General features: G+C 34.8%; 1 protein-coding gene across 2 annotated transcripts in view; it reads left to right on the forward strand.

The window, feature by feature from the left end:
• The first annotated feature begins 5,989 nt into the window (after nucleotides 1–5,989).
• Nucleotides 5,990–18,228, forward strand: part of kdrl (kinase insert domain receptor like) — a 62,178-nt gene continuing 49,939 nt past the window's right edge. Inside the window, exons 1-3 of one of the 2 annotated variants that reach the window (XM_008420784.3) lie at nucleotides 5,990–6,565; nucleotides 14,978–15,062; nucleotides 16,519–16,727. In XM_008420784.3, coding sequence (XP_008419006.1) covers nucleotides 6,502–6,565; nucleotides 14,978–15,062; nucleotides 16,519–16,727 — 358 coding nt within the window. In that variant the 5' untranslated portion in view covers nucleotides 5,990–6,501. The remainder of the gene's footprint in view (nucleotides 6,566–14,977; nucleotides 15,063–16,518; nucleotides 16,728–18,228) is intronic. The other variant, XM_008420783.3, reaches the window with a different exon arrangement.

Raw genomic sequence — 18,228 nt, forward strand, 5'->3', positions numbered from 1 at the left:
AATGGAGCATAATTAGTGTCATTAATTTAGTGTTATGTGGAATTGACAACCCCAGATATTCACTGCTTGTTTTACTATAGCAATTACCTCGAGCTTTTTTCCATGGTGTAGCTCTGTACATGCACAAAACCTTTTATTGACAGTAGTATCTTATTCGGTGAGCACACCATCAGATGGTTTAAAATGGTTTGAAGTGATTGCGTTTGGTGAGTTCTTTACATTTAAAGTTTTTCTTTACAAGATGTGGCTCTGCCATACAGCTGCATCTCAAGAAAATCAAATGTAATCTAAAAGTTGACTCATTTCACTAATGAAAGATGACAAACTTGATTTATATGATACATAATTAATTCAACTTTTAATATTTCAATTTAATTCTAAGCATTTTTTATATAAAACCTAACTTTAATGATGACAGAATCTGTTAGGCTTTCTTCAGTAAAACTTCTTCATATTTTCAGCAGTCTATAAATATGATCTGAAGTGTCCACTGTGAATTCTAGCTGTGAATTTGGAGTTCATTATTTTTCCAGTCATTTACAGATGAAAGCCGAATAGCTTTAATTAAACTGGCTGGCCGGACTCCCTTAAGACAGGCGTAATCATTAATCAAAGTTTGGTTAGGGTGGAAAATATTTGGTTTATCTTTCAAAAAAAGGATTAAATCCAGTTTAAATATTTCTGTATTTTTGTTATGTAATGCTTTTGATAGAATAATTTTAAATATTTTCAGTACCAGTAAATTATTTTTACAGTGAATCCTCCTAAAACATTCAATACGTCAGATTTAATCAGAGGTGAATAGAGTACTCAAAAATGGTAAGAGTATTAATACTTCAGCATATTTTTAGCTGCCCAAGAAATTATTCAAGAGTGAAAGACAGTCTACTTAAGTAGAGTAAGTGATCAAATTATCAATCGTTTAATATTTAGAAATTACACCATCAGACGGACCAAAATATAAAATCAATAGGAAATTTTGGTGTGCTAAAGACCAGAATGACAATAATTTATATGAGTAACAAAAAAATAACATAATCAGGCATTTTTTAAAATGTATTAATTTTTTTCCAAATCAGTTTCTTTCAAAATAAAACTTCTGAAACTTCAACAAAAACTGCAGGTGTGTGTCTGAATGTTTGGTTAAAACATGTTTGTTCTTCATTCAGTGGGAAGAAAATCCAGACATTTTACTCAAGTTAGAGTAGAAATACTTCATAATAAAATTACTCAAGTAAAAGTAGTAGAAAGCACAGTGTAGTAAAAATACTCCTAAAAGTACATCTAATCAAAAAAAAGTTACTGGAGTCAATGTAACTGGATTCTATCCAATGCTGGATTTAATGGTTGACTAACTTTGACAAATCTTTAGTTTTTGACTCAGGCAGCCTTCTGTCTTTGACCCTCATGTGAAAGATGACTAATTTATAACTCTATCATCATCTGAGAAGTAGTTCCTCTCATATAGCAGGCTGTACATTTTTACTCCTTCTGCCAAACGTAAAACTGTTTGGAAGGCTGAGGTTCTGGTTGCGGGGCTTTAACTGGGCCACTGGAGAAAAACATTTCTACAGGTTCATCTGGGCTAAAAGGAAGGATCCATGCTGTGTGTGTAGAACCAGTCAGTCCCCTATAGTGAGCTTTGAACAGAACCATTTAAAATAAATCACTTCAAATCCACCCGCTCAGCAAGCAACTTCCACCAATTGTTCACAAGGAGACTTATCTGTTGCTCCTTCGTTCTCTTTTACGAGACGCCTGATTATAAAACAACACACAGAAACAGCATGAAGCTCAACTCTTTCAGTGGTTGCTCTATTTCTGCTTAAACAATCTGTCTGCTGTTTTCATTTTTCATTCTACTTTTCTTTGAAAATATTATTTTCCAGTTTGTTTGTACTTTTTTAAAATGTAGTCTATTCTAGAATTTCTACAATAATTTTTATTTACGTTACTTGATAATTTAGTTACACTTAACCATTTTTAACAAATATTCAGTATAATGTGTTCATTTACTGATTCAGTTTCCTTACTGAATAAATTATATTTGTATGATCAGAAAACAAAACCAGAGTGGATAAAAATTAAGAGTAGCACTACATCAGTATATTCTTACGCAAGTAAAAGTAAAAAGTAGCCATCCAAGAAATGTAGCTTTTATTTTATAAAAAGGTTGTTTGATCTCTACTCCTGATTTAATATTTAAAAGCAGAGGTGGGGAGAGTATCCAAAAATTATATTTGAGGAAGAGTTGCACTAATTCAGAAGTAAAAGTAAAAAGTAAAGAGTAAAAAAAGTATTTCAATACAAGGCTAGTTAAGTATTTAAATAACTGATCAGATCATCTAGTTTAATATTTAAAAATACTGTAATAGGACATAAAAAAATTTAAGTTATGTATAAATTTTGGAATTTTAAAGACATACATGAAAAATGTTTTAATAATTAAATAATATGATTACAAAATAACAGATTCAGCCAGAAGAAACACTTTTATAAATATTTTTTCCCAAAGAAATTACCAAACAAACCTATGAAATTAATATGGCTAATAATGCAAATAAAGTACTTACAATGTATTAAAATAAAAAAGATTGTATATAAACAAGAAGTCACACTTTGACTTAAATTCTAAGTGTGTGTATATCTCATGCATTTATTTTTTTTTCCTACAGTGGACTTGAAGTGGGTAGAGTATCCAGAAATTTACTGAAATAATAGTAATGATACTTTATAAACATATTGCTCAAGTAAAGCGAAGTAAAGATACTCCTAAAAATATAATTTTACTTAAGTAAATGTAATTGAGTAAATGTACGTAGTTATTAGCCACATCTGTTTATCAGTGATGTCATCAGAAAGACAAAAATGCAAAATTATTTGCAAAGTCTGGTGTTTTAAAGACTAAAATGAAAAAAATCACTACATCTTTTATTTTATTCACTTGTTTTCTTAAACAAAAACATGCTTTAAACAAAAGGGAAAACAAAACAATTCAGATCAGGCCCAGCCTAAGGCATGTGCGAGCTAAGCAGCCACTGAGGGCCCCAGGCCACCAGGGGGCCCCCAAGAGCATCAAAGTAACATGATAGACAAATATACAAATATTACAGATAACATTGAATATTGCAAACTGAATGCTATACGCATGGAAAAAACAAATTGTGTATTGTTTCCTATAAATAATAATGATTAATCTCTTCCTGTTGATGGCTGCTGCCACTGTTGGGGAAATATAAGTTATTAAATTTAGCGTTTATCAGCTGATGTTACTTTCAAATAGTTAAAATAAAATGGCACACTTAAATACCTCTGTGCATTACAAAATTTTCTTTTTTTCTTTTTTTACTTTGTTACTCCTGTAAGGCTAAAATCAAAAGTCATAATAGCACTGGTATAATGCATGCTAATTACCAATGATGCTAATGATGGTAGGTATAATCAGCTAAGCTACACATAGAGTAGCTAAGCAATAATAAATAGTATAAATAGTCTGGTATTGACATGTTGGTATGGGCCTCTCACTGCCCCAAAAAAAAAAAAAATTCTTAGGGCCCCAAAAAGGTTTGTACCGACCCTGATTCAGACGGTCCTGGCAGGTTTGGAGGCTTTGCATAAGTAAGTTTCACTTATTTTATGTGGCTCATTGCATTAAAGAATGACATACTGCTATTGAAACAACTTATTTTAACCCAACGCTGAAGAAACTGCATCACTAATGTTTGCATGAACAAGGCAAAGATCTGATGCTGTTGCTCACATATTTTCATACCAACAACTATTTGAAGCCTGTTTGTGCAAAAACATTAAGATTTAAACTCGGTGAAAATGCTGCTTGTGGATATTTTCAGAATGTTTCTCAGTTCTTAAAATGTGTGAGGAAATTAGTTTAAGTACAAATTTGATGGTTTACTAAAATTTTAAATCAATTTTCAGTTAAAGTTGCATCTATGTGTTAATTTACCAAAAAATGTGAATTAAATGGAATTCAATTCTTGCATAACCACAACTACAGACTGTATCTTCTCTAAATACACCATGCAGAGATTAGTCAACTGTGTATGCTCTCTTTCTTATTCACCAAGATTTTCTCAAGAGGATTTTATGAGTCAAAGAATAATTAATCTGTGCTGTAAATACTGAAGTGCAGATATCTAAATACTTCAGTTGTGACTACATGTTCCCAAAAGAAAGAAAATAAGATTCATAGCTGAGATTCAGAGAATGGTTTCTCATGCTCTCTTGTCACATTTTACATTTTTGTCCTTGTGAAGTGATAGAAGAGAGGAGCAGAGACACTTGTCCAGTGTTTCGCCATCCACTCCCCCAAAAAGCAGCTGAGTCCAGATGTGGACGGAAAATACAAGGGAAGGATGCTCTTATTTCAAGAGTCGCCAACTCTGACCTGCAGTGATTGTTGTGGTGATAAAAGAAAACAGTCTGCAGCACATCCACACACTGCAGGGTCCCGCTGGACAAAGGGAGATTATTTACTTTGATATAAAAAGCAGCGTATCCTGTTGCCAAAGTTAAAAATAAATCCAGTCCATGTTTACTCTAAAAGCTTGAGCCGACTGATTGAATCAAAATCACAGGAGTTGTTTGGGGTTTATTTTTCTCCTTTAGTGACAAAATCATTATGATACCTTTAACCTCAGCCTCACAGGGGGCTGATTGTTTAACACAGGTCAGAGGTCAGCTTAGTAAATGATCAAAATTTGGTCTTGATCTGCTGCACAATTAAAATCTGTTTTTTAGAAATGCATTTATTTACAACAAACCAGTTCATTTTACTCTTTTCCAGGTTCTCCTATAAGGTTATTAATCATGTTTTCTGATTAATTTAACTTTTGTTGCAGAAGACAATTAGCAACCAGTTCAATTAAAATGAACAAAAAACATCTGGACCAGAAGCTAAAAGCATAAAGATTCTCTTTTTCTTTTTATAACCTTTAAAACATTTTCAATACAGCAAAACATGAATGTGTAAAACAATCATCAACTCAAACTGAGGTTGTGCTGGTGTGGTACAATGAAATACTGAAGTAAATACTAAATCTTCTGCAGATTGTAGTTCTGAATTGTTGCACTAGTGAAATGAAAAGAAATTACTAATAAAATATTTTACATATGCATAGTGTTATGCTCTATGTAGAGATTTCCCTTAGTTTTGATTGTATATCTCACAATTTTGTAATTTATCATTGTTTATTAAACTCTGAAAGCTGTTTGGCTTTGTTAATATTCTGTCCTAAAATGTGGTTAGATGTGCCCTTTTTTTTTGAGCACCTGACCCTTTAGTGGTCTCTGCACGGTCCTGCTTTTATGAGTATTTTTACTGTGCTGTACTTCTTACTTTTGCTGGAGAAATGTAGCATCACTATTCTTACGTGAGTCTGGATTCTCAACCAACTGTGAGTAACTTCAAAGTGAATAAAAAACTTGTTTTGATAAAAAAAAAAATCACCAGTTAGACACACAGCTGCAGTTGAGTTAGATTAATCAATTTTACATTGAATGAAATTGTTGTGTGAAAATGTTTCTTTTGCTTGAGTTTTGTACTTTTGCAATTTTGTTATTAGCTCATATGAATGCATATTTTTAAAGGCCATGGCCTTTAAAAATACCACAATTTTTTGCATAATTTAATATTTTTGATCAATTATTCACTAGTTGAAGCCTTTTCATCAAATATTTTTTTTACTTTTCACTTTTATTTTTGTACAAATATGAAATAGCGCTACTCTTATATGAGTTAAATTATTGGGTACTCTACTCTCCTCTGCCACTCAGTGATCTTGTACAGTATTGCTTCTGTATTGGTCAAAAATAAGAGATCTCAGTTGGATAAACTTGTTTAAGTTAAAGGTTGGGTTTTATGTGAGGGTAACATCGTAAATGCACTTGGGGGGGACGTATCTTTTACGGTATATAAGCACTTTCTACGATTTGTTCAGTCCAGTTTTTTTAGACTGTGACGTTGCGTCCTTCCTCTGTCTCTCCACAAAAGTGATGTCACGCATGGATAAGTGCAGCTCAGAGGCTGAAAGGGAGGAGAAGTGATCCAAGGCGCGCATGAAAGCCGGTCGCTCATTGATTCTTCTTCTGGTTTATTACGCGCACAAAGAAGCTCTAAAAGGGAGCTGTTTGAACTTTTATTTACCATTATATGTTGGCTTTCCTCTCACTCTTTTTGGTGCACCTGCCCTGCTGACAGCGGTCCATCCGTCTCCTCACCGCGGGCTCTGGAGTCGGGCTTCCCAGCTGCTGCGCAGGAGAGCTCCTCCGCGAAACCTGGATGGACATGGGATACGTCAGAACCGCCGCAGCTTTGCGCTTGTTCACCTGAGAGAGGCTTTGCAGATTTAAAAGACGCGTTTGAAACGACAGACAGCGCTCCAAAGGGGGGACTTTTGGTAGATATCTGGATCTAAAAAAAAAATCCGAGAGGGAATTAATATTTTAAACGCAAGTTTTGTTTATTTTTTTGATGGTGGAAGGATGATTTCTTCCAGCTGCTTCAAACTGCTCGCCGTCATCTTCTGCTGCTCATCACTCACAGCTGGTAAGATATTGAATACAACTATGGAGAAAAAAATTGTAGCGTGAATATTGATTCATTTCTGTGAATGATTCTGTTTGTTTTTGGCTCTAGTCTTAAAGGAAGCGCTGAATATGAATCGTTTTATACTGCTGGTTGTAACCTATAAATGGTGTCCAACTTTTATGGGTTATTTTTTAAATATGGATACAGAAAACAGCTTGCACCCACATTTTAGGACTTTCTGTTTGGATGTTGAAGTTCTGACATCTTCCGCCAGAGGCAGTATTGTCCCTTTGAAATTCCTTAAAAAGACGGGTCGTAAAAATCAATTAAACCTGGCAGGTAAACTGGGAGACTTCTTTCTGGAAACACAAGAGTGATTTCATGGACAAATCTGTTTTTCCTAGCTTTTTTCAAGACTTTGCTCTTTGTTTTATTTTTGAGGAAAAACAGTTTATTCCAGGAATTGTTATCTCTGAGTGAGGAAGACAACATTGCAAGTTTTCCTCTCTCTTTTTTTCTGTTTGTGAATCCAGCTTCATTGTTTGAGAGCAGCTCCTGCAAAACGAGACGGGGCAGAAAACATGGATGTTCCTCCACCTTGTGTCAGGTCGATACACACTAAGGCTTCCAAATAAACAACCCATCCAAACAAAGGAAACATTGTTCCCATTCTTACTCTTTGCCTCCCTCCCACTCACACACACTTTGAGCATATGAAGCTTTTGTTAGCAGTGTTTTTAAGTAGATTTCCTTCACTGTCCACGCACAAAGCGTGGGAAAGACGCACGCAGGAAACGGATGCAGCGACAAGAGGCAGCTTGGAATTGTTCTGGCTAGTAAAGGTCACGGAAATGTGACACGCTACCTGAGCACAAAAAATGTCTTCCCGTAGCTTCTTGAGATGATTTTTAAATATCTCAAACCTGATGCACAAGACAATGGCAGAAAGGAAGCAGGGGGCATTGTTTCTTTGAGGAGCAGCATTTTATAAGGGACAATCTGCTGATGTGTGTAACAGGTTTGCTGAAGGACATAAAATTGTGATGTTACTCTTAACTCTACAAAATGAAAGGATCAGAATGCTTTTTTAAAATAATTTTCTGAGTTATGCAGAGAAGCAATAACCACATGTATAAAAGGCAATAAAGATTTAAAAAGGACATTTAATAAAGAAACTTGACAAAACTCAACAAAACAAATAGTACAACAAAAACCTTAAAGTTGTAGGCGTAAAATCTTATTTAGAAGTTTTAAAACACGGATGAAATCCAAAGAAATACACAAAAATTAAATGTGATTACAATAAATAAAAAAACACAGGTCATAAAAACTGGAAATTATGTTTAACATATATTTAAACCTGATAAATACCATTACTTGGCAACATAAAATAAATAAACGTATAAGATTGATTAAATTTAAGTACGTTCATTCCAATCAAAAATGTTGTTATATGTTTTCTTCCATAAAAATGAGAACATTTTGTGATTCTCAAAACAAATGTAGCTCATGGTAACACAGGTAAAATAAGAAAATTTGATATTTGCATTTAAATTTGTATTTTCATTTAGAGATCTGGGCTTGAAAAAAGAAGATTATAAGTCATCCAACTCTGCATCCTCAGGACCAGCTTCATATCTGACACATATTGAATAAATTATAGGTACAACTGGGTGTCTTCACTGTAACAATGGAAATGTAGCATTAGTTACTGATCAGTTTAATGTAAACTAAGTGAGGTACAACTGAGTGTCATCAGCATAACAATTCATGCAAACATGAAATTTGCTAATATTGTGGAAAATATAGCTCAGATGAAGCGTGTGTAAGTCAAACTAAACTGAACCTAAAGCAGAGCCCTGGTGAACACCGTCATTCCCTGCAGTAACAGATAAAGATCTGCTTTTGATAGATACATATTTTAACTGGAATAAAGTAGAATCTGTTAGATAACTGTGAATTTAACACAGTCATAGGGCTACTTTCAATTCAATGAAATTAGCATAAAAGCACTTTTTTTTGTCAATTATGGAACCTAAGGAACAAAGTTAGGTCATTTGTTAATATTTAACTTTTAAGTTGCTTCAGGTTGAGTCATAACTTTTGGCGATGAAACTCTTCTTCCTCCAAGAGGAAAAACTCTTTTAATTTCATAAATAAGCTTTGAGAATCATATTTTTTATAAACGTGGAGCCTTGCATTGCTTTCATTTATTGCATTTCCCTCATACACGTAAAGCAGACTGTAAAATGGGAGTGGTGAGAGGTCAGCCAAGGTCAGCGGGGGCTCATTGCTCAGTGGCGATGCGTCTCAGTCTGCACAGACTGAGACGCATCGCCCAAAAAACCCCCGAAATGGATTGTCAAACAAGAAGAAGAAAAATGAAGACGTCCTTCTTTACAAATTACTTTATATGTCTCTGTTCTTATTTGACTATTAGGACATCTGGTCCGTACATCTGGATGCATGGGCTCGTCTGCAGCGATATATTTTCCTTAAGTCCTGCAGGGAATTTTAATTTCATGGGGCTTCTGTCTAACTACCTGCCCTAATCACACATTATGGAGCAGGAATTCTTTAGGTTTACTTATCTGGACTCCCGTGCAGGAGACTCCTGGTTCTTGGCTCATCTCAGCTTTATATAACTTAGATTGGCCACCCATCTTGTCCAGATGTTCACTTCTTTTGCTTTTTTAAGAGGAGTCAGAGGCATTTTGCCCTCAAATCTCCACAGGCTAATAAATGACTAATAAAAAAGACGGTTGCAGTAACTGTTGTCATAACCTTGCAGTTGGCAGAAAAGGAGAAGAGGTAAAGAAGTCTGCTTGTGGTAGAGAACTGCAGGGCAAATGTTTCTTATTATGGCAGGTGGCTGTGGTGGAGAGAGTGCTGGGACTCTAGGAAATATAAACCCACTTTTGCAGCATTTAAATCCAATTTAGCTTTTTCTCAATTAGGAATGCGCGATATATACTGTGGAAACGATAGAAATCTGTAACCGCGGCTAACCATGGTAAAGCTTGTTGATGATGTAACCGTTTGGCAACAAAAAACAGAGCAAGTGGGAAGCAGCATGGCTAACAGCGTAAAGGAAGAGCTCGTTAAAAAGACAGATTCAAAAACATAAATTATCTGAACTTAGCTCAGGTTTAACCTCCCGTGGTAGTAGCGCGATGCTCAGATGGAGCGCAGCAGATGTCACGGTCAGACATTGAGGATTTATAAGTTATATAAATTATATCACAATATATGGAAAAAATGAAGAGCCCTGCACTCAATCCCACTGAAAACCTTGTTGTTATTCCATCAAATATTGATGTCTGAACTCTTCCTGACTTAAAACATTAGTACTGTTGGTTCTAAATGAATATAAACTTGTTTTGTTTGCATTATTTGAGCTCTGAAAGCACTGCATCTTATTTGTTATTTTAACTTTTTCTCATTTTCTGCAAATATAAAATTTTTGCTTGGAATTTCAGAGACGTGTTGTCAGTAGTTCATAGAATAAAAGAATAAGGTTCATTTTACTCAAACATTTACTTATAAAAAAGTGAAATCTAAAAAATTTAGAATTTTAAGTGGTCTCTTAATTTTTTCCAGAGCTGTTTATTGTGATATGAATTTTATGCCATATCGCACATCCCTGTCGCAACATTGTTTGTTGTCACAAAGGTTGAACAAAGGAACAATATTGTTGACTAGCATTGCTAAAATTGACTAAATTTAGGTTTAGTCAAAATGCTAGTCAAGGTTCCCTTTTCTGCCAGCTTTGTCATAATTTACCAGAAAACCAGGAAGATGTGATGTATTTTCTGCAGAAGAAAAGGGAATTCCGCATATTATTTCCCGCACTTGAAGGGCAGAGTCTCAAGTTTCCTGTTTGATTCAGTGACTCTCTAGCCACCTCTTACAGTAATACTGGTTTTTATTATGTAACAGCTGCTGCAAGCGACTTTGACGCACAGTTCAAAATGGACGACTCGCTGCCAGAGGTGTTTCCTGTCTCAGGACTTCTGTTTATGTAACACTTTGCCTTTACAAACACGTTTTCGCAAAGTGATGCGTGGTTATATTTGTATGCAGGATAAAAGTATTACCAACATTATTTTCTAACAAAGTAAAATGTTATTTATGACACAATATCATCATCTTTTTATAACCAAGCATGTTTATCCAGAAACTTGACTAAAGAGCACATAAGTAAATTTCTGAATTTCAAGAAAGTTAAAGGAAAATTCCTCAAATTTTCTAACAAAAATCATTTTAGCAATTATATCTGAAAGAGGAAACATTTTCTCTAGCTTAATCGCAGACAGAGTTTATAAGTCGCTTTGTACTGTGCTTATTTGGTTTCCACTGCAATTACCACACATTTTTACACATCTAATACTATTCAGCTGGTGTATTCTTCACCCATCCTCTTCCTCCTTAACGCTGTTTGATCCAAACCTGTTATTTCCCTTTAATAGATGCTAATAGAAACCAGCTCCAGGACCCTTTGAACCATCAAAATAAGCACAAATTGTGGGAATCTTCAGAAAATATCCAGCAGGAATGCATTACACAGCTGGTACAGGGGGTTAGGAGTGTCTGGATGCTTTGCAGGGTCAGAGCTGGACAGCGGCAGGTGGGAATTGTGGGAAAGACAACGATGAGATTTCCTTTTTTTTTGCTCTCTTGTCTTTATTTTCATGCCTGTGACCCCTGTTGTTTCATCCATCTGTATTTCATTACTGAGGAAAAGGGGAAGAAATTATTTCAGCTTAAGAGGACAGGATGCCCAATTTTCACATCGTTTTTCAACTGGCGGGTTTTGATTTTCAGTGTATAACTCGGTCTTATTTATTTAAGTTCAGCGGTGTCAAACTTATTTTTATTTTGGTCCGTATCCAGATCTGAAAGTTCTTACAGGGCCAGAATGTATCAATAAAACCCATTAAACTGTTGAAATATTAATTAATAGCTGCTTTATTATAATATGCTCAGTAAAAAAAAATTTTAAATTAAATGATATTGAAAATTTTTTCAGTCCCTTCAGGATTTTGTGATTGGTTTTGTGTTTTTTTGCTATCAAAATCACAGAGTTTGTTGTACTAATTTATACATATTTGCAGGAATTTTTACGAAAGACTTAAATTCAATGTTTTTGACAATTTTTGAAGAAAATTAGTTGTAAAATCAGAAAAAATGTGATAATCGATTGATTTTGCGTGAATTTCACGTGAATTTTGTAGGAATTGTGTTGAAATTTTGCAGATTTGCAAAAAGTTCTATGGACTAATTGATGTAATTGGATGTCTGGAGTCTAGAAGGCCACATAAAAAGCTTCGTCGGGCCAGATTTGGTCCCCAGGCCTTCAGTTTCACCCAAGCTGTATTTCATTGGTATTTAATGCGACAAGCCAAGACAAAAACAGAACTTTTTTATTTTTTTACTTTCTCTGCTTCACTTGCATGAAATCCAGTCCAGCATTTTCCTTCAGTAATCACATAATTGCAAACAGAATTAATCTGTGTTTAATTTAATCTCAGTATAAATCCAGATGCTGTTCTGTAGAAAACAAACAGCATCGCAAAGATGAAGAAATACAGCAGAAAGGTCAGGAAAAAATATGTGGGGAAGGTTTAAGCAGAAAAAACTCATCCCAACGTTTGAACATCTCAAATGAAAAATTGATGTTTCAAGAGAGATTAAAGCTCTGGAAGGGAATTAAGATAACAATTAGTCATAGACAGAGGAGGCAGCACCCAAAAATTGTACTCACATAAGAGTAGAGATGCTAAAATATAGTTTTAATCAAGTAAAAGTAAAAAGTAGCCAAGAAATTACTCAAGTATGAGTAAAAAATGTATTTGATAAAAAGTCTACTCAAATACTGAGTAACTGATCAAATTAACCATTTAACATTTAAAATTACATCATCAAACAGAACAAAACATTAAATGAAGTGGAAATTTTGGTATTTTAAGGACAAAAATGACAATAATTCATATAAGTAACAAAAAAATAACAAAATCAGGCAAAAGAAAATTTTCCAAATCAGTTTCTGTCAAAATAAAAGTTATGAAACTTTAACAAAAGCTGCTGGTGTGTGTCTGAGTCTGGTGAATTTTTGGTTAAAACATGTTTGTTTTTCAATTATTGTGAAGAGAATCCAGAAATTTGAGTCAAGTAAGAGTAAAAATGCTTCAAAATAAAATCACTCAAGTACAAGTAAAAAGTACAGCGTAGCAGAAATACTCCTAAAAGTGAATAAAAAATAAAAAAAGTCACTCAAGTAAACGTAACTAGTTAGTTCTGGGTGTGCACTCCGTGAATCTGGTCATTATGCAAATGAGAAAAGAGGAAAGCCGTTATTGAATTTAAGTCTTAATAAAGTTTGATTGAAGCTTTGATCAGATCGGACCAAAGTAAAACATAAAACACTGTTTGTAATAAGAAACACGGTAACGGCAGTATCATGCTGCGATCAGAGGAGTACTTTCTCCACTGTGTAACTGCAATAAATGTATTTCTCCAAAGCATTGACTCAGAGAGGCTGAATACTTATCCATATTGCACTTTTAACTCTCTTAGTAAAGAAACAGAGAAAACCAAGCATAATATTTCCTCCACTTCACAAAACTTCATAGTTTCTATCAAGTAAAATCCCAATAAACTGTTTGGGGTCACAAAATGGGAAATGGTTCAATGGGTCGGTTTCAAGACACCAAGAGCAGAAAATCTCTGATGTAGTTAAAATTATGTGGTGAAACAACATGACAGCGTGTGAGAGAAAAGTCCTCCCAGTCTGCTCAGCCTTAAACAATAAAACAATGATGTTGTAATATTTGGTTAGGAAGTGGATATTAAGTACCACTGCCAACGTTGGCTCATTCTTAGCACAACAGCTGTTCCAAATAATAGGAAAATACTTGGCCAGCGTGCAGAGTGTGTGTATTCCTAAACGCTTTGTGCTTGTCAGGGTTTCCAGGTGCACATGTGCTTACACATGCATGTCCATCAGCTCGGGTTTATGCGACTTCATTGTTCAACCTTCCCCAAAGACGGTCACATTTGAAGGATAGAGTTGATAAAGTTCGTGTTTCTGGGCTGCTGTGTCAGTCTGTTCAGGGATTTTCTGAAAAGAAGGAAACCACATCTGGGACTGCGGTCGCTCCTGAACATCAGGGGGAATCGCACAGCGCTTCCTCTGTTAGAGAGACCTCTCAACAGACGCTGCAAAGAGAGATTTTATTATTATTATTATTACTGAAGAACGAGGCGGAACAAGTACACAAAAAACAGAATACCATGTAGAAGTAGCAACAACAGCCGGGGGTTATTGCAACATCATGTACATAAGTTGAAGTTAGATAATACGCTGAAAGTAGTTAAATAGGTTCAAACTCACAAAACAAGGAATTCTTCTTTGAATTTACATTTGTGAATTAAAAACTTTGCTAAAAATACAATAAAATTTATGAAAAAATTGTTTTTTCTTCTTTTCTTGAATAATTGTGAAAACCAAGAATAATATTATCCCAATGTAAGACACACACACACACACATATATATATATATATATATATATATATATATATATATATATATATATATATATATATATATATATATAGTGGATATAAATGTTATATCATTTAAAATGATATAACATTTATATCATTTTAAATGTACAAAAAAATTCTTAGGTACACAATTTTAAATAATTTTTTTCAATTTAGAAATGTGGAAAAATTATTTTAAAATGTGTAAAAAAAAAAAAAAATATATATATATATATATATATATATATATATATATATATATATATATATATATATAAATTTTCCCCATTTTTAAACTGAAAAATGTATCAAAAATTTAGCAAAATTTATTTTAAAAATATATAATTTTTTCCAAATTTATGAATAGGAAAAATATATATTTTTTTCAATTCATGTTTTTAATATTACGTGATCAGTATAAAATAACAGATGGAGCAGTAACAATGCGTTTCTGAAACAGGGCATGAATTTCTTGATTTTTAGCTTTTTGTGGAAGTGATTTGAAACATATTCCACCTGCTGGACAAACAGCGATAGAAGCCGGGAAAGAGAGAATCAAACATTCAGAACACAGGGTCTGAATAAAAAAATAATAGATTGTGGTTGACACATGCAGCAGCTCTTTGACTCTGTCCGAGCAGCTGCTCACCCCGGACCTCCGTCCGATTCAGCAACCTGCCCTCCTGTGCCGGAAACAGGCGCAGCGGGTCGTCACTTTGCAGAGGCAGGGGCAGAACGGCACAAAAGAAAGAAACCCACAAGCATAGCAATGTGGTGAATCATGGGAATTTCCACCGGTGTTTGGCATTCGCATGGTGACTGACACTCGCCATTACTGAGGGACTGTAAATGCTGAGCTGTGTGTGTTTATGTGTCTTTGCAGGACAAGTGGACAGGGATCCTAAAATCCGCCCCTCTGATAATCCACTGGTTCTTCATGAGGGAAACTCGTTGAACCTCACTTGCAGGTATGCAGCGCAACACACCAGCGATGGTGAAGTTTACACTTCCCCAAAGCGGCATGAGTGCTTATCCATATTTTTAACATAAATTACAATTAACCAGATTTACGCTGCAAAAACACAAATTTTACCAAGTATTATTGGTCCCGTTTCTAGTGAAAATATCTTAGTACTCTTGAAATGAGAAGAAACTAACTTAAAAGTAACTTTTCAGCAACATATGAGCTTTTTTTTAAATCAATGATTCCTTAATATTGATGAAAAAGTACTTTTTCCACTGGCAGATTGTTTCACTTATAACATAAGGAAATATATTAAAAGCCTTGTATTAAAAAAAAATCTATTTATTTATTGACTTAAAACAAGCTCATATGTCTTGTTGAAAAGTTACTTGTGAGTTAGTTTTGTTGTATTTGAAGTGTATTAAGATATTTGCACTAAACTTTGGTAAAAGTACTTGGTAAGATTTTGTGTTTTTGCAGTGTATGGTCTTAAACATACACTGCATAATAAATATTTCATACAAAAAATATTCAAAATATGAATATTTATGATGAAACTTTAGGAAATTTTATGCATCTGTTGGTATTTTTGTGGATTTAATCCACATAAGATAAACTTTTGGTTTTGAAGATGTGACCACTAATGGCTAATTGCAATCACCATACAAAACCAGAGAAATCCAGTTATCTAGTTTTTGATTTGTTTTCAGAGCAGTACCCAGTAGAGAATTCAAAAATGCAATTTTCTTGCTTTTATGTCTTATATGAGGCTGCAGACCAGAGGAAAAATAAACAGCCACAGCGAAACGGGGAGAGCGTTTGACAGGAACCAGTGGTGGTGGTCCAAATTTATCAGCCTCTTGCTATTTCCTTTAGAGCTGGTGGGACCCAAGTGTGCTACATCCACATTGATGAAGTATTTGGGGCATTGCATCATTTCGCAGGCTTGCAAAGAATGCACAGAAACTAGTGGCTATCTAATGTAATGCTTCCCTACAAGGCGATGTATGGCGAGCCTCTCGGAGGCATATAGGCCTGCGTTGTTTTCTGTCACTGGATGAGAACTAAAGGTTGGTTGACCCAAAATTTCTGCAGGCAAAGGCAACGGCATACTAGACATGTTTGATGTTCCTCTGGGATCGCTTTAATGAGAGTTTTAAAATGGGTTCTGCGTGGAAAGAATGTGTTAGCTGAGCACGTCTTTCAAGAGAAACATGTTCCCATGTGAAAGTTCAAGGTATCGGGTGACTCGAGATTAACTCCAAATAAACTCAGGATGAACATCAGGGCAGAAAATCCCCAAAGGGGGGGAAGCAGCCGCTGTCGTCCTGAACCGAAAAGATTGCAAGGCCGTTTGCCAGCTGTGACACTTTAACTAAAAATAGTTCTGAAATATGCACAGAGTTGGTAAATATCATCATCTGCGCCTCTCTCTCTCTCCCTCTCTTTCTTTTTTCCAGAGGTCATGGCATCTTACAATGGATCCTTGCAAATCGATTGATCCAGTTGGGGGAGGGTGTTAAGGTGGAAAAGTGTGACTCCAGGCATCATTCGCACTGCAGCAGACTCACAGTCACACACCTAACGGCCAACGACACGGGGACGTACACCTGCAAATACTCCAAATCTGGCTCAGAGCATTCCTCCTCAGTTTACATCTATGTGAAAGGTGAGACAGAGGAAACTCTCCTGACAAAACGTTGACCCGACGCATGCCTCCAATGTTTTAAAACCTGATTTAAGAACTGGTGCTGCTACACACCTGAATTAATCAATCAGAGCAACACTCCAGCTTTTTTTTTGATGAGGGAATAAAATGATATAAAAATCAAAAAATCTATTTTACACTCCTTTAGAAATATTATGCATCAAAAGTTGTATGCATTTTTTTTTATTAAAGCAAATACAGATCAGTCCTTATGAAACAAAGCAGTTTAGATTTAGATTCAGCCTACAACACTATTAAATCTAGATTTGTAGAAAAGGGGAAAACATTGTTCTTCAGAAGACCTGCCAAGAAATAACAGGCCACCAAAACTCTCAGACAAGCCAGAGAGGGCTAGACATCAACCTGAGAGATAACCATGAGGTCAAAGGTTATCCCAAATGAGCTGCAAAACTTCAGAGTGTCAGTCAAACCTGCACACCTGTTTTTTTATGAAAAATGGTCCCAGATTCAAGAAGAAAACATAAAAAAAGATTTAGAAAAGTACTGGCAGATCATTTCACATACAAGATATTTCCCCATGACATAAATAAAATTACATTTATAGGGTTATAATTTAAGTAATTATTGGCTTAGAATGAGTTTCTACATCTTGCTCAAAAGTTACCTGTAAGTTAGTTTTGTTTTATTTCAGCTGTACTAAAATATTTGCACTAAAGACTAGATCAAAAATACTCTGTAAGATTTTGTGTTTTTGCAGTGAATCAAACATTTTGAAAGAAAATGACCCAAATCCTGTTCTTTTACCGAGAATAAATTTGCTTAATTGAGCCAAAACATTTTTTAAACTCGATGTTGATTAATACAGCTAACATGCAAATTCTTTTTTAAGTTTTGGATCTACAATGAACATAAGGAATGCTTTATTTTAGTTTAGGGTTTTTTCTAAACTAGTTTAGACTCAATGATTTTGACAAAAAAGTTTGGACACCTCTGCTCTAAATATAGAGATAAACACTCCAAAAGTATTTTTAATCTAGTTTCAAGTGCAAATGTCTTAATACAATTGAAATAAGACAAAACTACAAACAAAAGGATCCCAAAATATTAGGCATCAAAATGTCTTTTCTTCTTAAAAGCAAATATTTATCAGTCCTTGTGAAACAAAGCTATTTTTGTTTGACCTTTTTCTACATATTGAGACCCCAAATTTTAGCTTTGTTGCTCTTTGGTGCAGAATAGCTTAAATATTAATGAATACCAGAAGCAGAAGGACTTGTAGCTATATAGAGTTGTGCTTATCCTCCATTTTTCTGTTAGTCTGCAGCCTCCTTCATCGGTTTTCCTCTAGTTTCCTTAGAGAAACAGAGAGAAGGGGAGTAGTTTGTGCTGTGGTTTCTCCTGGAGGTTAAAGGGTGAGCCTGATTGCACAGGAAGCTCTGGTCATTGACTGATTTCCTGCTCCTGCTACTGTTTTCCAAAGTCTTCCCTAAAGCATTGCATC

This window comes from Poecilia reticulata, chromosome 10 (genome assembly GCF_904066995.2).
Source record: "Poecilia reticulata chromosome 10, P_reticulata-male-v2, whole genome shotgun sequence".
Taxonomy (NCBI): domain Eukaryota; kingdom Metazoa; phylum Chordata; class Actinopteri; order Cyprinodontiformes; family Poeciliidae; genus Poecilia; species Poecilia reticulata.